The sequence below is a fragment of the Scardinius erythrophthalmus genome (assembly GCF_964197995.2).
Source record: "Scardinius erythrophthalmus genome assembly, chromosome: 9".
NCBI classification, from domain to species: domain Eukaryota; kingdom Metazoa; phylum Chordata; class Actinopteri; order Cypriniformes; family Leuciscidae; genus Scardinius; species Scardinius erythrophthalmus.
This window is the reverse complement of record NC_138229.1, coordinates 10434611-10460222: the sequence shown is the minus strand read 5'-3', so window position 1 is coordinate 10460222 and position 25612 is coordinate 10434611. Positions and strand designations below refer to the sequence as shown.

Below are 25612 nucleotides of genomic sequence, written 5' to 3'. Positions count from 1 at the left end.
TTTGTAAATAACAACGTAATTTGTTTCAGAAAACTTGGCATATCACACATGAGTCATAACGCATACTTTTATGGCACTTTTGCTTTCTTTCTGATGCTTGAAAGCACCAGTCCCCATTCATTCAGGACATCATTCAAAATGTGTCCTTTTTAGATTAAATGAAAAATGAAAGTCATACAGGTTTGAAACAACATGAGGGTAAGTAGGCTAAATAATAAAAAAAATTGCGTGAACTGTCTGTTTAACAGAAATATGGAACACACACACTTTAAGAACAAAAGAACAAATAAAACAAAAAACATTTTCTCTTCCAGTATTTCTCTATTTCTCTTTATCTCTTTATCAGTGTAGGTGCTGGGGGCTTTTCCTGTTCTGAGTTCCTAGTTAAAAGCAGCTTTGAATCACTATACTGTGTAATCATTAAGCTACTCACAAGATTTAATGTGTGTGTGAGTGTGAGTGTGTGTGTGTGTGTGTGTGTGTGTGTGTGTGTGTGTGTGTGTGTGTGTGTGTGTGTGTGTGTGTGTGTGTGTGTGTGTGTGTGTGTGTGTGTGTGTGTGTGTGTGTGTGTGTGTGTGTGACACAGACAAGAAGGATTACTTGACCAAGCACAGATGAGGAAACCAGAAGGGGGTACATGGCCAAGTGTGTGGGGGGTTTACTTACTTGGAGGACAAAATCTAACATTTATTCAAATTGTTATATATATTATAAAATAACTTAAATAAAAGTTATTTAAATGTTACAAAACCTCCCTTTGGGGATGTCAGTGAACATTAATAAATATATGATATTTAATCATATAATATATTATAATTTTTTATTCTAAAAATGCACATCAATTTTCTTTAAAACACTAGAAGTCTATAGGTAAATAATATGTGTACAGTGTCTCATGGCTGTTATACGCCAGGTGCTAAATAAGCTCCACCCCTTTGTGTTTCACTACTTTAAATAACTAAGACCTTTGTGTTTGTCTGCTAATGACAATTTAGCAGGGAAAGAAAGATGACAGAGAGTCATCTTAACCTTAAAGAGAATTCAATGTTAATTCTATGAGATTTAACAATTGCACCCAAAGCATCTCTGATCCTATGAGACTTTTGTTTCAGGATTCAAAAAAGAATAACCTGGAGTGTTTGTTTTCCCAGAATGGCACTCCTCTGCACTAAAACACAACTGTCAAACAGAACCTGCGACTCTGATAGGTCAATTCACAGGAAAACAAAGAGGTTTACCTTTGAATAAGCTCCGCCTATAGGGACTGCAGGGAGGCAATAACCTTAGTGACACTGCTGTGCAAACACGGCCATACACAAACACACCTAAAACAAAACGGACATGCATGTCCGCGACCATAACTGCAAACAGAAATGTGTGCATGTGCATCCATGCTAAACCAAAAAGCTAAAGAAAATGGCTAAAGGGTAGATTTGTGTGTGAAATCTCTCTCTGTGAGGTTAGACATGTTTGTGTGAGACAGGAATCATACTCTCTGAGGTCAGTCATGTAGAAGAGCCGTGTGTGAGACAGGCATTCACGAGCTCAGCTCTTCCCCACATTCCGCAAGCATGTTTCGGGCTGAATCTGTTTCCGCACACACAGCGCTGTCTCTTTTTAAAGACTGCTTCTTTTGTCCAGAAACCGATTCGCAGGCTAGATATGCAGCAGCCGGAGGACATTTGACACTATTGTGTAAAGCTGGTGAAGTTGGAGCTCCCTGCTTTTTGTGCTTCCCTCTCTGACCATCTGAAACCCTAATATAAAGTATATTGCTGCGTCCAGAATCGAATTCTAGCCTATAGTGCATGTGTGAAAAACAGTACGCCAACTGAGTGGTATATCCGAATCCATAGTACTCGAAATACATAAGCGAAAAGTACACAGATGACCTACAACTTCCGGCGAGATTCTGAAGTGTGCTTTCAATTGACACTTTATTATCCCATGAGACCACGAGAGAGGATTTGTTAATAGCATTAAAGCAAGGCAACTGATGATGGTAGGTCACGTGACAGTGACAACATGGTGGATTTTGTACATCTGAGTTTTATTCATATACACACATTTATCCTACATAGAACTTGGATGCACTTTATTTTAAGGTGACGTAGTTACAATGTACTTACTCAAATAAGTACTGAGTAATATTATACATGTACTTACTAGAGAGTTATGTTTAGGGTTAGGATTTAGTGTTAGTTACTTGTAATTATGCATAATTTACTGTTATAACTATAGTAAGTACATGTAGTAACTAGTTTGTTTCAAACCAAATGTAGTTCGTACTATGCAGTATGTGGATTTGGCACATTTCTGAGCTGATACAGGTGAGAAGTTTTATTGAGATGATTTATTTAATTAGGCCACGCCTTCACAGGTGAAAAGCACAATCTGGAGGACTAATGATCCACCTCAAGCCAATTTTAGAAGCCTTCACTTGTGACTCATGTGGTAGCGGCACAAGGGAGTGGCTCGTGCTGCTGATCATCATCTCGCACTCATTTCACAGTCAGGTCATGAGGGATGAATAATACTATTGTCTCATTTCCATCAATACCAGTCCTGACAAGTATTCCCCAAAATTACCTTTTGGTAACACTGTTATGGATTAATTTCATTTCCATACAACTTACATTTCTATAAAACATATTAATGTATTAAAATATTACATAACAAAAATAACAGTAATATACTTTAGAATTATAATTTATTTTTATTGAATGTTACATCTAAAAAACATTTACTGGCTGTAAAAAAAAGGATTATTTGCAAAAAATACGACAATTTGGGTCATTCATGGGATTCGGTGCCTTTTGTGTCCCCAGTAAAGATAATGATCTTACTGCCTTAAAATGTTGAACAATATTAATTTTAAACCTATATCTTAGTCATAAAAAACACCATATGAACTCTAAGCAAATATTAGTGTTGATTAAAAAATTATTCAAAACATTTTACAGCGTTTTGAACCACATAACCATTTTTCCTATGTTCACAGGCCTGTGTAACAACTATACTATACGCTTACTATACATGAAATTTCAATGAATATAATTGTATGTATTATTGTTGGGTATATCAGTAATGATTCTCTCTAATGTATATATTTTTTCAATTATTACATTTATTTTAACAATTATAATCAAGGTTTTTAGGTTGTCCCTTAATTTAATGTCCACTTTGTTATTTTTGACTACTTTCCCTTTAAATGAAAGTTGGAAAAATTAAATGTCCACACTGTTTAGAGAAATGTGAAAAAAGTTAGTAGGAAAATCATATTTTTAGAATCACAGTTTTAAAAACCATGCAATTTTTCATTTGATAAACCTTCTTAGCTTGTTTTTGCTCAGACACGGTGCATAGGCTGATTTTAGATCAGAATTTCCACCCTGTTAGTGTTGACCATGTTATATCTGAAGAGCTAACAGAGTGGACACTGAAAGTGTACATAGTGATTGTGAAAGTAATTTATTTTTAAAGTTGAAGAAGTAGTGCATTTAAAGTTCGTTGGCAATGTTTTACATATTGTTTCCCATCTAAATCCAGTTCAAAATCAACTAAAATTGTAACTGGTTGTACGCGAGCAATAGGAAATCATCCATTCTTTAACACTTGTCCACCCTGTTATTATTGTCCACCCTGTTAAGCAGTTTTTTTCACAATAATTTCATAAATTCAGCAAAAAAATACACTAACAATTCAGTGACAATGAAAATTTACAAGAGTATCAATAATGTAGTAGGCTACTTTAAAAAAGTAAACAGGCATGCCTAACAGGGTGGACATTTTTGATCTTCCATTTCATTTATTTTGTTTAATAAAGGGTTACATTTATTTACCCGAGCTTGACCCGAATATTTTTTTTCATTTATGTAATTTATATTAGGCTACATCACTATTTTATAATACAAAATCTATTTAATTAAATGCTATTTTTAAATGCTATGCTTTGTAGGCTATAAAGTTATCACTCATGCAACACTACATTAGTTCAGCCAGCGTACAGTGAACACTTCTAATAATAGCGCTGGGATGTAGATTAGGAAACGAGAAGAAAGGTAAGGAAATGCCTGCGAGCTCCGCTGGGAATAACCCGAACCATTCAGAACCGAGGCAGTGAGGGAGATGTGAGGGTGAGGGAGTCCTGAACATCCAACAAACTACATATATACATACAAACTATATATATACAGCCGGTTATTTTCTTAGTACAAACCCAACGGGAATTGTTATATCTTTCATGTATTTTGTTTTCTGGAACAGAAACAGCAGAACGTCCTTCTTATAGCAACATGAAAATAGTATTTTCATATCCAACTTACCTCGGTGAAAAAGTTATCCATTGTCCTTATAATAATGAATCTCTGAGGTCTTCATAGGAGTCGACGAGCCGAGCCATACGTGTCAGTGAAAAGTGTCATGCGGTCCCTCACTGCATCTCACTGATCTCTAGACCCCTGGAGCCAGTTTGTTTCTCTCTCGCGCAGAGACACGTCTTTGTTTCAGACCATACAGATGTTGGGAACTATCATGTGTCCCACTGCCAGTCTCGAGAGCAGAAAAAAGTTTTCTCTTCCACGAGCGCAGTGACACCGGGGCTCGCGAGGCGCGCTTCGGGACGGGATATTAAGACACGGCGCGAGGTGACTTTGTATGCCGGTGTGACACGCGCCTCGGTAAACAGCGAAGGCTTCGGCTCCTGCCAAGTTTGCAGAGACTCCGCTGAGTCGGCTCGCTGCCTGTTGGCTCCGCCCCCCGCACGGTTTGAATGGCAAAACTTCTGTAGATCCGTAGTCTCGCGCGCACCTCCTGCTGTTCCCGTGGTGTGAGCGCGCGCGGTATAGTTGTTCAGTTGTGAAACGGAAAGCTCAGTTCAGAGTTGAAGGCTGATAAACGTAGATGTAAATTTAATAGCCTAAATGAATACTCTTTCTTCAATGTAGGCCTACCTATCTATCTATAATGTATCTTATATGTAATCTATCTTGAAATGTTTTAATGAGTTTCTGTATAAGACTGCCTTCTAGTGGTCGTGTAAATTACATGACTGGCACATTTGCACACGTTTTAAAACAGGAAATGTTTCAGTTCAGAAAAATCGAAACTAAGCTCAAGCTGCTGTCGATCCGTTGTGGATGTCTCTCGATCTGTGCAATAAAATGGCAGAATCCAGTGTTTCTTTGGCTCAGGATCAGTTCAGTTGTTCAATCTGTCTGGATCTACTGAAGAATCCAGTGACCATTCCCTGTGGACACAGTTACTGTATGATCTGTATCACAGGCTGCTGGGATCAGGATGATCAGAAGGGAGTCTACAGCTGCCCTCAGTGCAGACAGAGCTTCACTACAAGACCTGTTTTAGCTAAAAACACCATGCTGGCTGAAGTGGTGGAGAAACTCAGGAAGGCAAAACTACAAGCTCGTCCTGCTCAGTGTTACACTGAATCTGGAGATGTGGAGTGTGACGTCTGTACTGGGGACAAAAACAAAGCCATCAAGTCCTGTCTGGTGTGTCTGAACTCTTACTGTCAAAATCATCTGGAACAACATGAGATTTTCTTCAAAAGTAAAAGACACAATCTAATGGACGCCACTGGACGACTTCAGGAGATGATCTGCCCTCAACATGAGAAACTACTGGAGATTTACTGTCGTACTGACCAACACTGTATATGTTACTTGTGTACAATGGATGAACACAAAAAACATGAAACTGTATCAGCTGCAGCAGAGAGGACTGAGAAACAGGTATGAACTCAGTAGTTGTGCCTCCTAATAAAAATCTTTAATCCCATAATCCCATCTACATAATCCAAGATAATTTTCCAAGAAGTGACTTCGGGATCTCCCAAGGATCTTATTTTTTTACTTGAGGCAATTCATTTTTATGCAGTATAATTTATCAGATTCATTTTTTATTTGTCATTCCTACAGAGACAATTAGGTGAGATGCAAAGAAAATTCCAGCAGAGAATGGAGGAGAGACAGAAGGAGCTTGAGGATCTGAGAGAGGCTGTAGAGTCTCACAAGGTGAGTTTAGAGCAGAAGAACTGCTGGAAGAGCTGTTTCAGACTCAGTTAGGACTCTCCTCCAGTCAGTCCGTGAGGAGCCAGTGCTGGAGCTCTTTCAGTCCCACTGAAGCCCACTGTGGGGAACAGGCTGTGTGAGGGACCAGTAAGAGCTGAGTGAATGGACTGGTTCTAATGCGTCTCTGTGTGTCCTAACAGCGCTCTGCACAGGCAGCAGTGGAGGACAGTGAGAGGATCTTTACTGAGCTGATCCGCTCCATTGAGAGAAGCCGCTCTGAGGTGACACAGCTGATCAGAGACCAGGAGAAGACTGCAGTGAGTCGAGCTGAAGAACGACTGGAGCGACTGGAGCAGGAGATTGAGGATCTGAGGAGGAGAGACACTGAGCTGGAGCAGCTTTCACTCACAGAACATCACATCCATTTCCTCCAGGTAACAGAGATCTGACAAACAGGACGGTGTCTTTAGGAAGGGAAGAGATTGTGTTTTCTAATGTTTCTGTGTCTTTAGCTGGTGCTTCTATTGTGTCTTTGTGTTTGTGTAGAGTTTCCAGTCTCTCTCTGTCCCTCCTGGATCTACAGACTCGTCCAGCATCACTGTCAGTTCTCGTCTCTCTTTTGACGATGTTGGTAAATCTGTGTCTCATCTGAGAGAGAAACTGGAGCATTTCTGCAGAGAGGAAATAGAGAAGATATCTGGCAGAGGTAAGCTTTACATTTACTGACATGTATCACATGATGTCATGTAAAAAACAATGCATGTTTAAAATATTCTTAAATGTTTTATAATTAAACTTGTTTTAAATTATTTTACAATATTTATAATAAAATGTATGTTGGTTTTCACAGTGAGAAACATTAACATCATTCCCACCCCTGAACCCAAGACCCATGAGGAGTTTCTCCAATGTAAGTCTCTATGATCATACATAAACATAAAGAGACAAACTTTATTCCTTATTATATATCAGCAATCAGAATGAACTGTGCAGAACTTCATAATATAACACTCTTGATTTACATGAGACACATTGACATATTATATGTTTAAGTGCACTATAAGTGTAACAGTAGTAAACTTTAAAGGGATAGTTCACCCAAAAATGAAAATTCTGTCATCATTTACTCTCCCTCAAGTTGTTCCAAACCTGTATGACTTTCTTTCTTCTGCTGAACACAAAAGATGATATTTTGAAGAAAGTCGGTAACCAAACGACTGATGGATCCCGTTGACTTCCATAGTAGAAAAAAAAAAATATATGGATGTCAATGGGGACCAGCAACTGTTTAATTACCAACCTTTTTTAAAATATCTTCTTTTGTGTTTAGCAGAAGAAAGAAAGTCATACAGGTTTGGAACAACTTGAGGGATAGTAAATGATGACAGAATTTTCATTTTTGGGTGAACTATCCCTTAAAGTGTACAACTATTTTACAACTACATTTCTCATTTGTACTGCATCTGTACTACAAGTGAACTTATACGTATACTTTTTATATTAGTAGTAATTTTTATACTAGTAGTTAGTTTTTATAATATTTTTAGTTTATGAAAGTACACATTGAAGTGTACTCTCAGTAAACAACTAGTTTAGTAGTTTTATACTGCAAGTATATTTGTAAGTTTTATAAACTTACATTGTTTGAAAATATTGATTTATAAAGAAAACAGATATGTTCCTAATTCTGTGTATCTGATTTTTTGTTTAGGCTACACTGGTAGTGTACTTAGGAATTTACTTTAAATCTATTGAACTTTTCCCTAATGTTCTGCCTAACATTACTGAATAAAATGACGACCCAGCTATAGGACTGTGAAGCTTTGGGGTGTTGATGGACTCGATCCACTGCATCTATTTTGATCATCGTTCTGAATCCCATCCGGAAGAAGTCTTTGACAAAAATGCAATTTTCTCAGCTTTTTGTTTAATGTGTTGATTTTCTTTAATAAACTTACCCACATTCAAGTGTTGATAAAAAAGTATGCATGAAGATATAATAAAATGTTTTTAATAGGGCTGTCAAAAGATTAATCGCGATAATCAAAATAAAAGTTTGTGTTTAAATAATATATGTGTGTGTACTGTGTATAATTAAATTTGTATATATAAATACACACACATGCTTGTATATATTTAAGAAAAATGTGTAATTTATATATAAAAAAATTATATTTATATATAATATAAATTATATATAAATATATACAGTATATGTATGCAAATATTTCTTAAATATATACATGCATGTGTGTGTATTTATATATACAAAATAATTATACAGAGTACACACACATATATTATGTAAACACAAACTTTTATTTTGGATGCGATTAATCACGATTAATCTTTTGACAGCCCTAGTTTTTAAACTTAGTTAAATTGCAGTTAAAGGTATATTTCAAGTATAAAAAACAATACCTAAATAAGAACATAGTAGTATACTTAAAGTGCAAAAATAATATATAAATAGTAAACTATAAGTATGATGTTATGTTCACTTAAAGAAAAACTATGTGGAAAATGTATTTAATAGGCTTATCAAAAGATTAAACAACTACAAGCCAAGTATACTTAGAATACTTAATTATACTTTTAAGTATATCTCGATCAAAAGATAGGTCAAATATACTTAGACCTTTCTGTCAGTATAAGTAGAGTATACTTAAGTGCAATTTTAAAGATATTTCTGAGAAGTACATAAAGTATATTTCTGAGAAGTATATAAAAGGTAGACTGCAAGTATGCTTTCTTATTTTTTGTTTAAAAAACTATACTAATTACACACTTAAATAAACTTCTTTTTCGCAAAGGTAGTTTATCTTACTGGGTTAGTCCTGGTCTGGACACATGTGTTCATCACTCACTGCTAGTTTTGACAGAGAAACATTAAAATGGACCTTTAGCTGTAAACTACAGTTTTTGATAGAGCTGCTGTCTTTAAAACATTTGAACAGGACTAAACACTAAACAGAAATTTAAATTGACTTTTCAATTCTACATTATTAACCAACTATAATTTCTTCTGGTCAACTCCAAACACATACGGAGACACCAACACAATGATGTTATGATGTTGATAACAGTGAAGCCCAATTTATACTTCTGCTTCGAACTCACGCCGTAGCTACGTCGTAGGCTGTGTGTAGCACACGTACCCTTCAGCGTACCCTGACGTGCATCTCTCCAAAAATGTAACAACGCGTCAATTCTACGTGGACGCAAGCGCTGTGATTGGTCTGCTAGAACCCCTCCCTCGGGTTTTACATGCTCCCTCTGCATGTGTAAATCAAGAAGTATACAGTAAATGAAAACCAACGCATTACCTACAGCATAGAGGCTCCGGCGTAGGTCCAACGCAGAAGTATAAATCAGCCTTGAGGCAGATGTTGTGTAACTTTTCCCCTAAAGTAACATCACAGACTTTTTTCATATATATAAAATCCTAAATGTAAAGGTCTGTTGTTTTATTTGTATGACTTTTTATCTTCAACAGATTCCCGTCAGCTCTCTTTGGATTCAAACACAGTGAATAAAAACCTGGCACTGTCTGAAGGGAACAGAGTTGTTAAATACACTAACACAGACCAGCCGTATCCTGATCATCCAGACAGATTTGATTGTTATTGTCAGGTGTTGAGTAAAGAGAGTGTGTGTGGACGCTGTTACTGGGAGGTTGAGTGGAGTGGTGAGGTGGGTATATCAGTGTCATATAAGAGCATCAGTAGAAAGGGATGGGGAGATGAGTGTGAGTTTGGACGTAATGATCAGTCCTGGAGTTTGTTCTGCTCTGACTCCAGTTTCTCATTCTGGCATAACAACCAACAGACTAAACTCCCTGTAGTCTCCAGCTCCTCTAGAATAGGAGTGTATGTAGATCACAGTGCAGGAACTCTGTCCTTCTACAGCGTCTCTGACACGATGACCCTCATTCACAGAGTCCACACCACATTCACTCAACCGCTCTATCCTGGGTTTCGGGTTAATGGATTTTTATTTAAAAAAATACTGTGGATTTATTCAAAAGTGACATTCTGTGATCTAACAATATAGATGGTACAGATACTGTGATAATTATATTCTCAAAATATAATAACATTTTTTGTGATGTTTACTCAAAACATTAACAACACAGTTCTAATCATTAGCATTAAGTGATTTTATTCATGAATTGCAATGATGCTTATTTGTTGTCCGACATTGTCTTTTAAAAATAAATAAATCTGTTTTCTTCACCAGAACAGAACAGCTCTGTATCTTCAAAGAGTGTATGTACATCCATCTGCAGTTTTCATGAGCTTATTCTCTCTGTTCCAGCAAATCCCTTGCATAAACAAATGACCTTTAATTATCCTGATCAAAAATAAAGGTGTCAACTAGCCTGGGTTTCCCCATGCTGCCTTGTGCGCAGCGCGATTTTATTCACGCTTCTAGGCAGCCTGGACACCATGGACCAGATTTTCCCCTCAAAAAGGGAACCAATCACAGAACGGGGAGGGAGCAGCAAGACGATGACGACCTCTATGCGACACACCGAAGCAGTTTGTTTATATCTATGGATCCAACATGGCATCAGACGCGAAGTTACCTTTCGATGCAGCCTTAGATAGTGTTCTTTCTAAAGTAGTTTAGAACGCAAGTTTATTTCGTCTTCTTCCTCGTCGAATTTCTGTCGCTCTACATACGTCATCTGGTATAATTGAAACGATTGGCTATGAGCTACGCACAGACGCATTTGATAGACATTCGTAGCACCCAATAAACGGCTCTGGGCATTCGTAAACCTCGCCTCAATTACGAGAAAATGAACATGTGGTTCCCAGACCACGTCTCAATAGGCTTGTTTGAGATGCGCCTTGCCTCGCCTGAAATGCGAGAGTAGGCGGCTGCAGTGAGAGGAGGAGTGAAAAAAGTGCAGGCAAGACGGACAGTTCTCTCTTCTCGCAGTGGATCTGACACCTGCGAGATCAAAGATGGATATCGCGGGATTCACGCTCGTGCAGTGTTGCTAATAAACGACATCCAAATAATGGATGTAATTCAAGTTCTGTTGCTTTTTATATGAAAATAAATAAAATGAACAAGACACCCAAAGTACTTGTTATTTAATTACATTCCAAATACATGTTTATCAATATTTTTTTCTTTAATACAGATATGTGTTTTTATTTATTTTATTTTTTTAATAAAAATTAAATTGCATAACCCAAAGAGATCGCACTGTCAGATAGTTTGGGAATATTCACACATAACATATACAAATAAAACATGATATTAGAGTTTTAAAATCAAACATTTTAAAAGAGAACAATACATCACAGTTGTTTAAACCAATGAGCATTAAAGAACAAGTTCGGTATTTTACACTTAAAGACACATGCTGCTGTCCCGAGAATTTTAGGTTTATTCCCCATCTTTTGCTCATCTCAAACAAGCCTATTGAGACTAGGTCTGACGTTAGCCAGGCTAGGTGTCAACACTATATTAACTCACTGAGCCTCTATCCTGTGTTTATGGAGAATCTGAACCTGAGGATTGAAACAATATAGATTACCTAAATGTTTTATAAGAACATGTGAAATGATAAAAATGTGATAGACATTTTTCTATGCATTACCTTAATGGTAACAATAATTTATTTTAAATGGGTGTACATTTAGTTTTCATTGTTATTTCTATAAAATGCAAATTGTTATATATTTTTGCCAAACATTCATCATTTTCTACTTATACATTTTTTTTATTTCTAAAATTTTGTAAAAATTATTTCTAATTTTTTTATTATTTCTTTATTCCTTTTTTATTTATATTTGCTATAAAGTAATTTTAAAGAAAATAGTACTCAACTTACAAATATTTTCTCTGCAGCATTAACTGATGACGCCAGAGGGTGCGCCAAGACAAAAAAAGATTTATTGAGCATTTTATTCTCCTATGCGCTGGGTTATAGCTGGTACAAGTCATGCCATGATTCACGTCTGAAATGCATGCTAGTGTCTTCCATAGAGGCTGCTTCATATGTTGTTGATGTATGTGACGTTGTGCCATAAAGCAAGTCGTGATTACCCCTCATAGACTGCAACTTTATTACCACTTTCAAAGGTAGTAAAGACATTGTTAAAATAGTCCATGTGACTACAGTGGTTCAAACTTAATTTTATGAAGCAACAAAAATACTTTTTATGTGCAAAAAAAAATAAAGATAATAATGACATGCAGTCTCTGATGCTGTTCACGTTGTAAATAATGCAGCTCTTCCGGTTTCTGGGTCAGAACGGCAGCTCAGATTTGACCGGCTCCTGCGTCAACAACACACACATGCATTGTGGTGCTCACGTGAGCAGCGCCAGAGACTCGGAGGAGAAGAAAATGTTGAATTAAGTCGTTATTTTGGGGGGTTTTGCTCAAAAAGTATTCTCGTCGCTTCATATAATTAAGGTTGAACCACTGTAGTCACATGGACTATTTTATCAATGTCTTTACTACCTTTCTGGGCCTTGAAAGTGGTAAATTTGCAGTTTATGGGTTTGGTCAGAAAGCTCTCAGATTTCATCAAAAATATCTTAATTTGTGTTCTGAAGATGAACGAAGTTCTTACGGGTTTGGAACGACATGAGGGTGAGTAATTAATGACAGAATTTTCACTTTTGAGTGAACTAACCCTTTAAGTGTCAACCTGTGAAACATGGTTGATGTGGCACGTCACTCTACGTTCAAATCTGTGCGTACCCGTTTTATAAATGAGTCCCCTGGTCTGGTCACTTGTGTTCGGTGCAGGTGTTGTTTTCTGTCACACTTGTGTTCTGTCCTTCTACAACGTCTCTGACACAATGACCCTCATTCACAGAGTCCACACTACATTCACTCAGCCTCTCTGGCTTTAGAGGTACTCTATCATGGACGGGACAGGGCTCAAAAATTAAACTCTGCGATCAATATATTATATGCAGAGATTCCACAAATAATATTGTGAGAGATATTCTCAAGATATCATTGTCATCTCTTGATTTTTACAATGTTTCTTATGTTTACTCCAAATATTATCAGCACAATATTAATAATTTTTATTCACAAGTTGCAGACAGTTATGCTTGTTATTTATGTCTGACGTTGTCTTTTAAATAGAAATCAACTATATTTTCTTCACCTAACAGAACAAAAGAATTCAAAGTGACTGTTCTTTTCATTATTTAGCGCTGACAGCTTTGTATCTTCAAAGAGTGTATGTATGCAGTTCTAGCAGATCACATTCAACAAACAACTGAATAAATGCATTTAATAAACTGACTTATTCTCTCTGTTTCTGCAATTTCCCCAAATCCCTTCCATAAAAGATCTCTTATTGACATTATTTAAAGAGAGGGAGCCCACAACACATTCACTTAATGGAATTAAAACCTAAATCAAAGATGATTTGTAACATTACTTTTATCATGAGAAGAAGACAAGGATCTGAGGTGTCAGTTTAATTCTGTAAGCACTTCACAAAACTGCAGTCAGTTTCAGATCACTAATCAAATGTTGTGTTAGTTTCTTATTTTGGTAGCTGTCAACACACACACATGGAAGAATCACAATTAAACTGAATGTTGGACAAATGATCTCCTGTCGAGTTTTGACTCTTTGAACATTGATCCTCATCCCTGCGCTGATGAAGTCCAGGACTGGTGCTGCTGTAATCGTTCTCTGAAGCATGTGTGTGTTGCAATGCGCTGAAGACTCGTGTCTGGTCAGGTTTTATTTGCTGACAGTGTTTTTATAAACTGCCGCCAGCACAAAAAATACGAGAATTTTCCTTCACTTCATTTTGCCCTACACCCTACAAACCCCTAAACCCTACAGACCATTAAACCCTCAACAAATATTTTTGTACCAAAAACAGTGAGCAAGAGCGTTCCTGTAGCTCAAACAGTAGAAAATGGTGCTAGCAACACCAATGTACTGGGTTAGATTCCCAGGGAATGCATAATTTGATTTAACGTACAGTATACCTTGAATGCAATGCTTATCCCTTTGGACAAAATAATGCAAATGTAACTTAAATTCAAAGGGTCTCTCATTTACAAAGAAGAATGTAAACAGCTTCAGATTGATAAACCTGTGGGAAAAGAGCAGAATGACTGTCACAATCAGCATAAACAACAGATTTTAATAAATCATAAAATGACATGTTTCTAGTTTCATAAACTGTTTTGCGAGTTTCTGTACCAGACTGCCATCTACAGGTAGCAGTCGTGTAAATTATATGATTGGCACATTCAATATTAAAACCAGGAAATGTTTCAGTTCAGAGAAATCGAAACTAAGCTCAAGCTGCTGTCGATCCGTTGTGGATGTCTCTCGATCTGTGCAATAAAATGGCAGAATCCAGTGTTTCTTTGGCTCAGGATCAGTTCAGTTGTTCAATCTGTCTGGATCTACTGAAGCATCCAGTGACCATTCCCTGTGGACACAGTTACTGTATGATCTGTATCACAGGCTGCTGGGATCAGGATGATCAGAAGGGACTCTACAGCTGTCCTCAGTGCAGACAGAGCTTCACTACAAGACCTGTTTTAGGTAAAAACACCATGCTGGCTGAAGTGGTGGAGAAACTCGAGAAGACAAAACTACAAGCTCGTCCTGCTCAGTGTTACACTGAATCTGGAGATGTGGGGTGTGACGTCTGTACTGGGGACAAAAACAAAGCCATCAAGTCCTGTCTGGTGTGTCTGAACTCTTACTGTCAAAATCATCTGGAACAACATGAGAGTTTCTTCAAAAGTAAGAGACACAATCTAATGGACGCCACTGGACGACTTCAGGAGATGATCTGCCCTCAACATGAGAAACTGCTGGAGATTTACTGTCGTACTGATCAACACTGTATATGTTACTTGTGTAAAATGGATGAACACAAAAAACATGAAACTGTATCAACTGCAGCAGAGAGGACTGAGAAACAGGTATGAACTCAGTAGTTGTGCCTCCTAATAAAAATCTTTAATCCCATAATCCCATCTACATAATCCAAGATAATTTTCCAAGACGTTACTTCCTGGGATCTTCCAAAGATCTTATTTTTTTTACTTGAGGCAATTACTTTTTGTGCAGTATAATTTATCAGATTAATTTTTTATTTGTTTTTCCTACAGAGACAATTAGGTGAGATGCAAAGAAAATTCCAGCAGAGAATGGAGGAGAAACTGAAGGAGCTTGAGGAGCTGAGAGAGGCTGTAGAGTCTCACAAGGTGAGTTTAGAGCAGAAGAACTGCTGGAAGAGCTGTTTCAGACTCAGTTAGGACTCTCCTCCAGTCAGTCCGTGAGGAGCCAGTGCTGGAGCTCTTTCAGTCCCACTGAAGCCCACTGTGGGGAACAGGCTGTGTGAGGGACCAGTAAGAGCTGAGTGAATGGACTGGTTCTAATGCGTCTCTGTGTGTCCTAACAGCGCTCTGCACAGGCAGCAGTGGAGGACAGTGAGAGGATCTTTACTGAGCTGATCCGCTCCATTGAGAGAAGCCGCTCTGAGGTGACACAGCTGATCAGAGACCAGGAGAAGACTGCAGTGAGTCGAGCTGAAGAACGACTGGAGCGACTGGAGCAGGAGATTGAGGATCTGAGGAGGAGAGACACTGAGCTGGAGCAGCTTTCACACACAGAACATCACATCCATTTCCTCCAGGTAACAGAGATCTGACAAACAAATTGATTTTGAAATAGATCTTTCTGTCTGGTGCTTCTATTGTGTCTTTGTGTCTGTGTAGAGTTTCCAGTCTCTCTCTGTCCCTCCTGGATCTACAGACTCGTCCAGCATCACTGTCAGTTCTCGTCTCTCTTTTGATGATGTTGGTAAATCTGTGTCTCATCTGAGAGAGAAATTGGAGCATTTCTGCAGAGAGGAAATAGAGAAGATATCTGGCAGAGGTAAGCTTTACATGTACTGACATGTATCACATGATGTCATGTAAAAAACAATGCATATTTAAAATATTGTTTAAAATATTCTTAAATGTTTTATAATTAAACTTGTTTTAAATTATTTTACAATATTTACAATAAAATGTCTGTTGGTTTCCACAGTGAGAAACATTAACATCATTCCCACCCCTGAACCCAAGACCCATGAGGAGTTTCTCCAATGTAAGTCTCTATGATCATACATAAACATAAAGAGACAAACTTTAGTTCTAATTATATTTCAGCAATCAGACTGAACTGTGCAGAACTGCATATTACGCTCTTGATTTACATGAGACACATTATATGTTTAAGTGCACTATAAGTGTAACAGTAGTAAACTTAAAGTGCACAACTATTTCACATCTACATTTCTCATTTGCATCTGTACTACAAGTGAACTTCTAAGGATACTTTTTATACTAGTAGTAATTCTTACACTAGTAGTTACTTTTTATAATATTTTTAGTTTATGAAAGTACACATTGAAGTGTACTCTCAGTAAACAACTAGTTTAGTAGTTTTATACTGTATCTGAGACTCTGAGTATCTGAATGTTTGTGTAGGCTAGTACACTGGTAGTGTACTTAGAAATTTACTTTAAATCTATTTAACTTTTCCCTAATGTTCTGCCTAACATTACTGAATGAATGAAATGACGACCCAGCTATAGGACTGTGAAGCTTTGGGGTGTTGATGGACTCGATCCACTGCGAATTTTGATCATCGTTCTGAATCCCATCCGGAAGAAGTCTTTGACAAAAATGCAATTTTCTCAGCTTTTTGTTTAAAGTGTTGATTTTCTTTAATAAACTTACCCACATTCAAGTGTTGATAAAAAAGTATGCATGAAGATATAATAAAATGTTTTTAAACTTAGTTAAAGTGCAGTTAAAGGTATATTTCAAGTATAAAAATCAATACCTAAATAAGAACATAGTAGTAAATAATATATACAGTAAATAGTAAACTATAAGTATGATGTTATGTTCACTTAAAGAAAAACTATGTGGAAAATGCATTTAATAGGCTTATCAAAAGATTAAACACAACTACAAGCCAAGTATACTTAGAATCCTTAATTATACTTTTAAGTATATCTTGATCAAAAGATAGGCCAAATATACTTAGACCTTTCTGTCAGTATAAGTAGAGTATACTTAAGTGCAATTTTAAAGATATTTCTGAGAAGTACATAAAGTATATTTCTGAGAAGTATATAAAAAGTAGACTGAAAGTATACTTTCTTATTTTTAGTTTAAAAAAGTACTAATTACTAAATAACTACGAATTACACACTTAAATAAACTTCTTTTTCGCAAAGGTAGTTGATCTTATTGTGTTAGTTAAAGGTCCTGGTCTGGACACTGCTAGTTTTTGTTTTGACAGAGAAACATTAAAATGGACCTTTAGCTGTAAACTACAGTTTTTGATAGAGCTGATGTCTTTCAAACATTTGAACAGGACTAAAAACTAAACAGAAATTTGAATTGACTTTTCAGTTCTACATTTTTTTACCAATAATTTTTTCCGGTCAACTCCAAACACATACGGACACACCAACATGATGACACACGATGTTATGATGTTGATAACAGTGAGGCAGATGTTGTGTAGCTTTTTCCCTAAAGTAACATCACTGACTTTTTTCATATATATAAAATCCTAAATATAATAAAGGTCTGGTGTTTTACTTTTTATCTTAAAACAGATTCCTGTCAGCTCTCTTTGGATTCAAATACAGTGAATGAATACCTGGAACTGTCTGAAGGGAACAGAGGGATTATATATGCTGACACAAAACAGCCATATCCTGATCATCCAGACAGATTTGATAGTTTTACTCAGGTGTTGAGTAAAGAGAGTGTATGTGGACGCTGTTACTGGGAGGTTGAGAGGAGTGGTAAAGTGAATATATCAGTGTCATATAAGAGCATCAGCAGGAAGGGACGGGGAGATGAGTGTAGCTTTGGAGGTAATGATCAGTCCTGGAGTTTGTTCTGCTCTGACTTCGGTTGCTCATTCTGGCATAATAACAAACAGACTAAACTCCCTGGAGTCTCCAGCTCCTCTAGAATAGGAGTGTATGTGGATCACGGTGCAGGAACTCTGTCCTTCTACAGCGTCTCTGACACAATGACCCTCATTCACAGAGTCCACACCACATTCACTCAGCCTCTCTATCCTGGGTTTCGGGCTATTGGAATTTTAACAAAACAATTTAGGTTGTTTTGTTCCAAAGTGACATTCTGTGATCTAACAATATAGATGGTACAAATACTGTGAGAAATATTCTCAAAATATATCATTTTTTTGTGATGTTTACTCAAAACATTAACAACACAATTGTAATCATTAGCATTAAGTGATTTTATTCATGAATTGCAATGATGCTTATTTGTTATGTCCGACATTGTCTTTTACAAATAAATAAATCTGTTTTCTTCACCAGAACAGAACAGCTCTGTATCTTCAAAGAGTGTATGTACATTTATCTGCAGTTTTCATGAGCTTATTCTCTCTGTTCCAGCAAAACCCTTGCATAAACAAATGACCTTTAATTATCCTGATCAAAAAAAAAGGTGTCAACACTATATTAACTCACTGAGCCTCTATCCTGTGTTTATGGAGAATCTGAACCTGAGGATTGAAACAATATATATCACCTAATTGTTTTTTAAGAACATGTGAAATGATAAAAATGTGATGGACATTTTTCTATGCATTACCTTAATGGTAACAATAATTTCTTTTAAATGGGTGTATATTTAGTTTTCATTGTTATTTCTTTAAATGTAAATTGTTATATTGTTATTTCTTTAAATGTAAATTGTTATATATTTTTGATAAACATTCATCATTTTCTACTTATAATTCTTTTTTATATATATATATATATATATATATAGTAAAAAAAATAATAAAAAAGAATTATAAGTATATATATATATATATATATATATATATATATATATATATATATATATATATATATATATATATATATATATATATATATTAAAGAAAATAGTACTCAACTTACAAATATTTTCTCTGCAGCATCAACTGATGACGCCAGAGGGCACACCAAGACAAAAAAAAAAGATTTATTGAGCATTTTATTCTCCTATGCGCTGGGTTATAGCTGGTACAAGTCATGCCATGATTCACGTCTGAAATGCATGCTAGTGTCTTCCATAGAGGCTACTTCATATGTTGTTGATGTATGTGACGTCGTGTAAAGCAAGTCGTGATTCCCCCTCATAGACTGCAACTTTATTAAATACTTTACTTGAAAATGGCGAGTGACAAGAATAGCTTATATTTCCAAATACCTGCAGTTCTCAGACTGCTTAGACCCTGACGTGGCACAACACTTTATGTATAAAGTGGTGGGGGGGGGGGTATTCGGTTCGAGAAATGTCCAACGGGGGGGGGGGGGGGGGGTGTTTCTGATTAATTCGGTTCGAGAGTAGAGATAAAATCCCGAGGCACACACGCACACTAGCGCACAGCGCACACTAGCGCACACACGCAAGGGGTGCTTCTCATTTCTTATTTGTGCATCCTCGTTTCCTTTCCTCGCTTCCTTTCCTCGCGTCTCAGCTCCGCCCCCTGTAGGATGCGAGGGAAGGCTGCAAGGAAAAGACGCGAGGACGGAGGGATCGAATGTAACTTTTTTTTATACATTGGAATCCTTGATCACTCGAGCGTCACTTCATCGCGTCATCAGCAGCGCTCAAAGGATCTGCCCTTATGTTGTTGAAGTTTGTTTAACAAACAGACTAAACTCCCTGTAGACTCCAGCTCTTCTAGAATAGGAGTGTATGTGGATCACAGTGCAGGAACTCTGTCCTTCTACAGCGTCTCTGACACAATGACCCTCATTCACAGAGTCCACACCACATTCACTCAGCCGCTCTATCCTAGGTTTAGAGGTACTATATCATGGATAGGACAGGGCTAAAAAATGAAACTCTGTGATCTATCAATATAGAGATTATATGCAGAGATTCCACAAATAATATTGTGAGAGATATTTTCAAGATATCATTGTCATGTCTTGATTTTGACAATGCTTCTTATGTTTACTCCAAATATGATCAGCACAATATTAATCATTTTTATTCACAAGTTGCAGTTATGCTTGTTATTTATGTCTGACGTCTTTTAAATAGGAATCAACTATATTTTCTTCACCTAACAGAACAAAAGAATTCAAAGTGATTTTTCTTTTCATTATTTAGCGCTGACAGCTTTGTATCTTCAAAGAGTGTATACATGGAAGAATCACAATTAAACTGACTGTTGGACAAATGATGATCTGTCGAGTTTTGAATCTCTGAGTCTGAACATTGATCCTCATCCCTGAGAGCTGATGAAGTCCAGGACTGGTGCTGCTGTAATCGTTCTCTGAAGCGTGTGTATTGCAATGCACTAAAGACTCGTGTCTGGTCAGGTTTTAGCACAAAAATTACGAGAATTTCACTTAATTTTGCCCCACACCCTACAAACCCTTAAACCCTACAGACCATTAAACCCTCAACAAATATTTTTATACCAAAAACAGTGAGCAAAAGCGTTCCTGTAGCTCAAACAGTAGAAAATGGTGCTAGCAACACCAATGTACTGGGTTAGATTCCCAGGGAATGCATGATTTGATTTAATGTACAGTATACCTTGAATGCAATGCTTATCCCTTTGGATAAAAAAAATGCAAATGTAACTTAAATTCAAAGGGTCTCTCATTTACAAAGAAGAATGTAAACGGCTTCAGATTGATAAACCTGTGGGAAAAGAGCAGAATGACTGTCACAATCAGCATAAACAACAGATTTTAATATATCATAAAATTACGTTTCTAGTCTCATGAACTGTCTTGCGAGTTTCTGTACCAGACTGCCATCTACAGGTAGCAGTCGTGTAAATTATATGATTGGCACATTTGCACACGTTTTAAAACCAGGAAATGTTTCAGTTCAGAGAAATCGAAACTAAGCTGGTGTTGTGGATGTCCCTCTGTCTGTTAGTGTGTGAAATAAAATGGCAGAATCCAGTGTTTCTTTGGCTCAGGATCAGTTCAGTTGTTCAATCTGTCTGGATCTACTGAAGGATCCAGTGACCATTCCCTGTGGACACAGTTACTGTATGATCTGTATCACAGGCTGCTGGGATCAGGATGATCAGAAGGGAGTCTACAGCTGTCCTCAGTGCAGACAGAGCTTCACTACAAGACCTGTTTTAGGTAAAAACACCATGCTGGCTGAAGTGGTGGAGAAACTCAAGAAGACAAAACTACAAGCTCGTCCTGCTCAGTGTTACACTGAATCTGGAGATGTGGAGTGTGACGTCTGTACTGGGGACAAAAACAAAGCCATCAAGTCCTGTCTGGTGTGTCTGAACTCTTACTGTCAAAATCATTTTGAACGTCACGAGGAATTTCACCCAGGAAAGCGACATAAAGTGATGGACGCCACTGTACGACTTCAGGAGATGATCTGCTCTCAACATGAGAAACTACTGGAGATTTTTTGTCGCACTGATCAGACCTGTATATGTTATCTGTGTATGTTGGATGAACACAAAACCCACGACACTGTTTCAGCTGCAGCAGAGAGGACTGAGAAACAGGTATGAACTATGAGTAGTTATGTTGAATAATAAATGTTTATTCATAATTATGTAATCTATATATTTGAAGATAATTTTTAAACAGTTCATAAACTAAACAGATAATGTAATTTCTACTCTTTGCTCATGTTTGAAACAGTTCTTTGTGACATTCCCTCAAAGAGGCGCATGTAACGAGTTGTATATTGACTTTATACTAAATCTTATAGAGACAGTTGGAGGAAACCCAGAGAAAATTCCAGCAGAGAATGGAGGAGAGACAGAAGGAGCTTGAGGAGCTGAGAGAGGCTGTAGAGTCTCACAAGGTGAGTTTAGAGCAGAAGAACTGCTGGAAGAGCTGTTTCAGACTCAGTTAGGACTCTCCTCCAGTCAGTCCGTGAGGAGCCAGTGCTGGAGCTCTTTCAGTCCCACTGAAGCCCACTGTGGGGAACAGGCTGTGTGAGGGACCAGTAAGAGCTGAGTGAATGGACTGGTTCTAATGCGTCTCTGTGTGTCCTAACAGCGCTCTGCACAGGCAGCAGTGGAGGACAGTGAGAGGATCTTTACTGAGCTGATCCGCTCCATTGAGAGAAGCCGCTCTGAGGTGACACAGCTGATCAGAGACCAGGAGAAGACTGCAGTGAGTCGAGCTGAAGAACGACTGGAGCGACTGGAGCAGGAGATTGAGGATCTGAGGAGGAGAGACACTGAGCTGGAGCAGCTTTCACACACAGAACATCACATTCAATTCCTCCAGGTAACAGAGATCTGACAAACAGGACAGTGTCTTTAGGAAGGGAAGAGATTGTGTTTTCTAATGTTTCTGTGTCTTTAGCTGGTGTTTCTATTGTGTCTTTGTGTCTGTGTAGAGTTTCCAGTCTCTCTCTGTCCCTCCTGGATCTACAGACTCGTCCAGCATCACTGTCAGTTCTCGTCTCTCTTTTGATGATGTTGGTAAATCTGTGTCTCATCTGAGAGAGAAACTGGAGCATTTCTGCAGAGACGAAATAGAGAAGATATCTGGCAGAGGTAAGCTTTACATTTACTGACATGTATCACATGATGTCATGTAAAAAACAGTGCATGTTTAAAATATTCTAAAATGTTTTATAATTAAACTTATTTTATATTATTTTACAATATTTACAATAAAATGTCTGTTGGTTTTCACAGTGAGAAACATTAACATCATTCCCACCCCTGAACCCAAGACCCATGAGGAGTTTCTCCAATGTAAGTCTCTATGATCATACATAAACATAAAGAGACAAACTTTAGTTCTTATTATATATCAGCAATCAGACTGAAATGTGCAGCTGCATATAACACTCTTGATTTATGAACTTGTAAGTATACTTTTTATACTAGTAGTAACGTTTTATAATTTTTTTAGTTTATGAAAGTACACATTGAAGTGTACTCTCAGTAAACAACTAGTTTAGTAGTTTTATACTGCAAGTATACTTGTAACTTTTCTTTAAGTGAACATAACATCATACTTATAATTTACTATTTATATATTATTTTTGCACTTTAAGTATACTACTATGTTCTTATTTAGGTATTGATTTTTTATACTTGAAATATACCTTTAACTGCACTTTAAGTTTAAAAACATTTTATTATATCTTCATGCATACTTTTTATCAACACTTGAATGTGGGTAAGTTTATTAAAGAAAATCAACACTTTAAACAAAAAGCTGAGAAAATTTTTGTCAAAGACTTTGTCCGGATGGGATTCAGAACGATGATCAAAATAGATGCAGTGGATCGAGTCCATCAACACCCCCAAAGCTTCACAGTCCTATAGCTGGGTCGTCATTTCATTCAGTAATGTTAGGCAGAACATTAGGGAAAAGTTAAATAGATTTAAAGTAAATTCCTAAGTACTCTATCAGTGTACTAGCCTACACAAACATTCAGATACTCAGAATCAGGAACATATCTGTTTTCTTTATAAATCAATATTTTCAAACAATGTAAGTTTATAAGACAGTATATAAAACTATATATAAACTGTACTTTTAAGTATATCTCGGTCAAAAGATAGGTACAAGTAGGCCAAATGTACTTAGATCTTTCTGTCAGTTCTTATTTCTAAGAAGTACATAAAGTATATTTCTGAGAAGTATATAAAAAGTAGACTGAAAGTATACTTTCTTATTTTCAGTTTAAAAAAGTATACTAATTACACACTTAAATAAACTTGTTTTTCGCAAAGGTAGTTTATCTTACTGGGTTAGTTAAACGTCCTGGTCTGGACACTGCTAGTTTTGTTTTGACAGAGAAACATTAAAATGGACCTTTAGCTGTAAACTGTACAGTTTTTCACAGAGCTGCTGTCTTTAAAACATTTGAACAGGACTAAAAACTAAACTGAAATTTGAATTGACTTTTCAATTCTACATTTTTAACCAACTATAATTTATTCTGATCAACTCCAAACACATAAGGACACACCAACACGATGATTAACATCACTGACTTTTTTCATATATATATATAAAATCCTAAATGTAATAAAGTTCTGGTGTTTTATTTGTATGACTTTTTATCTTAAACAGATTCCCGTCAGCTCTCTTTGGATCCAAACACAGTGAATGAATACCTGGCACTGTCTAAAGGGAACAGAATGATTAAATATGCTGACGAAGTCCAGCAGTATCCTGATCATCCAGACAGATTTGATGGTCTTCTTCAGGTGTTGAGTAAAGATAGTGTGTGTGGACGCTGTTACTGGGAGGTTGAGTGGAGTGGTGAGGTGGGTATATCAGTGTCATATAAGAGCATCAGTAGGAAAGGAGAGGGATATGAGTGTAGATTTGGAGGTAATGATCAGTCCTGGAGTTTGTTCTGCTCTGACTCCAGTTGCTCATTCTGGCATAATAACAAACAGACTAAACTCCCTGTAGTCTCCAGCTCCTCTAGAATAGGAGTGTATGTGGATCACGGTGCAGGAACTCTGTCCTTCTACAGCGTCTCTGACACAATGACCCTCATTCACAGAGTCCACACCACATTCACTCAGCCGCTCTATCCTGGGTTTCAGATTATTGGATTTGTAAAAGATTTTTTTTTGATTTGTTCAAAAGTGACATTCTGTGATCTAACAATAGATGGTACAAATTCTGTGAAAAATATTCTCAAAATATAATTGTTATGTTATTGACATTTTTTTGTGATGTTTACTCAAAACATTAACAACACAGTTCTAATCATTAGCATTAAGTGATTTTATTCATGAATTGCAATGATGCTTATTTGTTATGTCCGACATTGTCTTTTACAAATAAATAAATCTGTTTTCTTCACCTCACAGAACAGCTCTGTATCTTCAAAGAGTGTATGTACATTTATCTGCAGTTTTCATGAGCTTATTCTCTCTGTTCCAGCAAAACCCTTGCATAAACAAATGACCTTTAATTATCGTGATCAAAAATAAAGGTGTCAACACTATATTAACTCACTGAGCCTCTATCCTGTGTTTATGGAGAATCTGAACCTGAGGATTGAAACAATATAGATTACCTAAATGTTTTTCAAGAACATGTGAAATGATAAAAATGCGATAGACATTTTTCTATGTATAGCCTATGCATTACCTTAATGGGAACAATATTTTTTTTTAAATGGGTGTATATTTAGTCTTCATTGTTATTTCTTTAAAATGCTAATTGTTATACAATTATTCCTAAACATTCATAATTTTCTACTTATACAATTGTACCTTTTTTATTTCTATTTGCTATAAAGTATATATATATTTATTTATTAAAGAAAATAGTACTCAACTTACCAATATTTTCTCTGCAGCATCAACTGATGACGCCAGAGGGCACACCAAGACAAAAAAAGAGAAGATTTATTGAGCATGTTATTCTCCTGTGCGCTGGGTTATAGCTGGTACAAGTTAAGAAAGAAATATTTTGAATTCATCGCACATTGACCAGCTTTATAACTACCAGACAAAATAATCCACTGCTTTAAATATCTTAATAAACCACAAATTAAAAAATAAAATAAAAACTTGTGTTT

General features: G+C 36.7%; 3 protein-coding genes across 5 annotated transcripts in view; 2 read left to right on the top strand and 1 right to left on the bottom strand.

The window, feature by feature from the left end:
• The window catches only part of myo10 (myosin X), a 47772-nt gene extending 42999 nt beyond the window's left edge, over nt 1-4773 (bottom strand). The window contains exon 1 of the mRNA XM_081374210.1: nt 4326-4773. Coding sequence (XP_081230336.1) covers nt 4326-4346 — 21 coding nt within the window. The 5' untranslated portion in view covers nt 4347-4773. The remainder of the gene's footprint in view (nt 1-4325) is intronic.
• Nucleotides 4774-5057: 284 nt separating this feature from the next.
• On the top strand, nt 5058-18677 carry LOC308696723 (uncharacterized protein). Its single transcript, XM_081375615.1, has 12 exons — nt 5058-5750; nt 5937-6032; nt 6230-6463; nt 6576-6735; nt 6880-6939; nt 9526-10065; nt 14343-14974; nt 15164-15259; nt 15457-15690; nt 15773-15932; nt 16089-16148; nt 17677-18677. Exons 1-12 carry the CDS (start codon nt 5139-5141, stop codon nt 18231-18233), a joined length of 3441 nt encoding a protein of 1146 aa, XP_081231741.1. The 5' UTR covers nt 5058-5138; the 3' UTR covers nt 18234-18677.
• A 719-nt stretch (nt 18678-19396) lies between these two features.
• On the top strand, nt 19397-25586 carry LOC308695969 (tripartite motif-containing protein 16-like). Of its 3 annotated transcripts, XR_014030770.1 has the most exons (7): nt 20942-21596; nt 21806-21901; nt 22099-22332; nt 22445-22604; nt 22749-22808; nt 24142-24920; nt 25391-25586. XR_014030770.1 is itself a non-coding variant. In XM_081374277.1 (6 exons), the coding sequence occupies exons 1-6, from the start codon at nt 21009-21011 to the stop codon at nt 24729-24731; spliced, it is 1728 nt and encodes a 575-aa protein (XP_081230403.1). In that variant the 5' UTR covers nt 19397-21008; the 3' UTR covers nt 24732-25042. The 3 variants fall into 3 exon arrangements, 2 of the variants coding, with proteins under 2 accessions (XP_081230403.1, XP_081230404.1); XM_081374277.1 differs by lacking the exon at nt 25391-25586 and having other exon boundaries at nt 19397-21596; nt 24142-25042; XM_081374278.1 differs by lacking the exons at nt 22099-22332; nt 25391-25586 and having other exon boundaries at nt 24142-25042.
• The last annotated feature ends 26 nt before the right edge of the window (nt 25587-25612 follow it).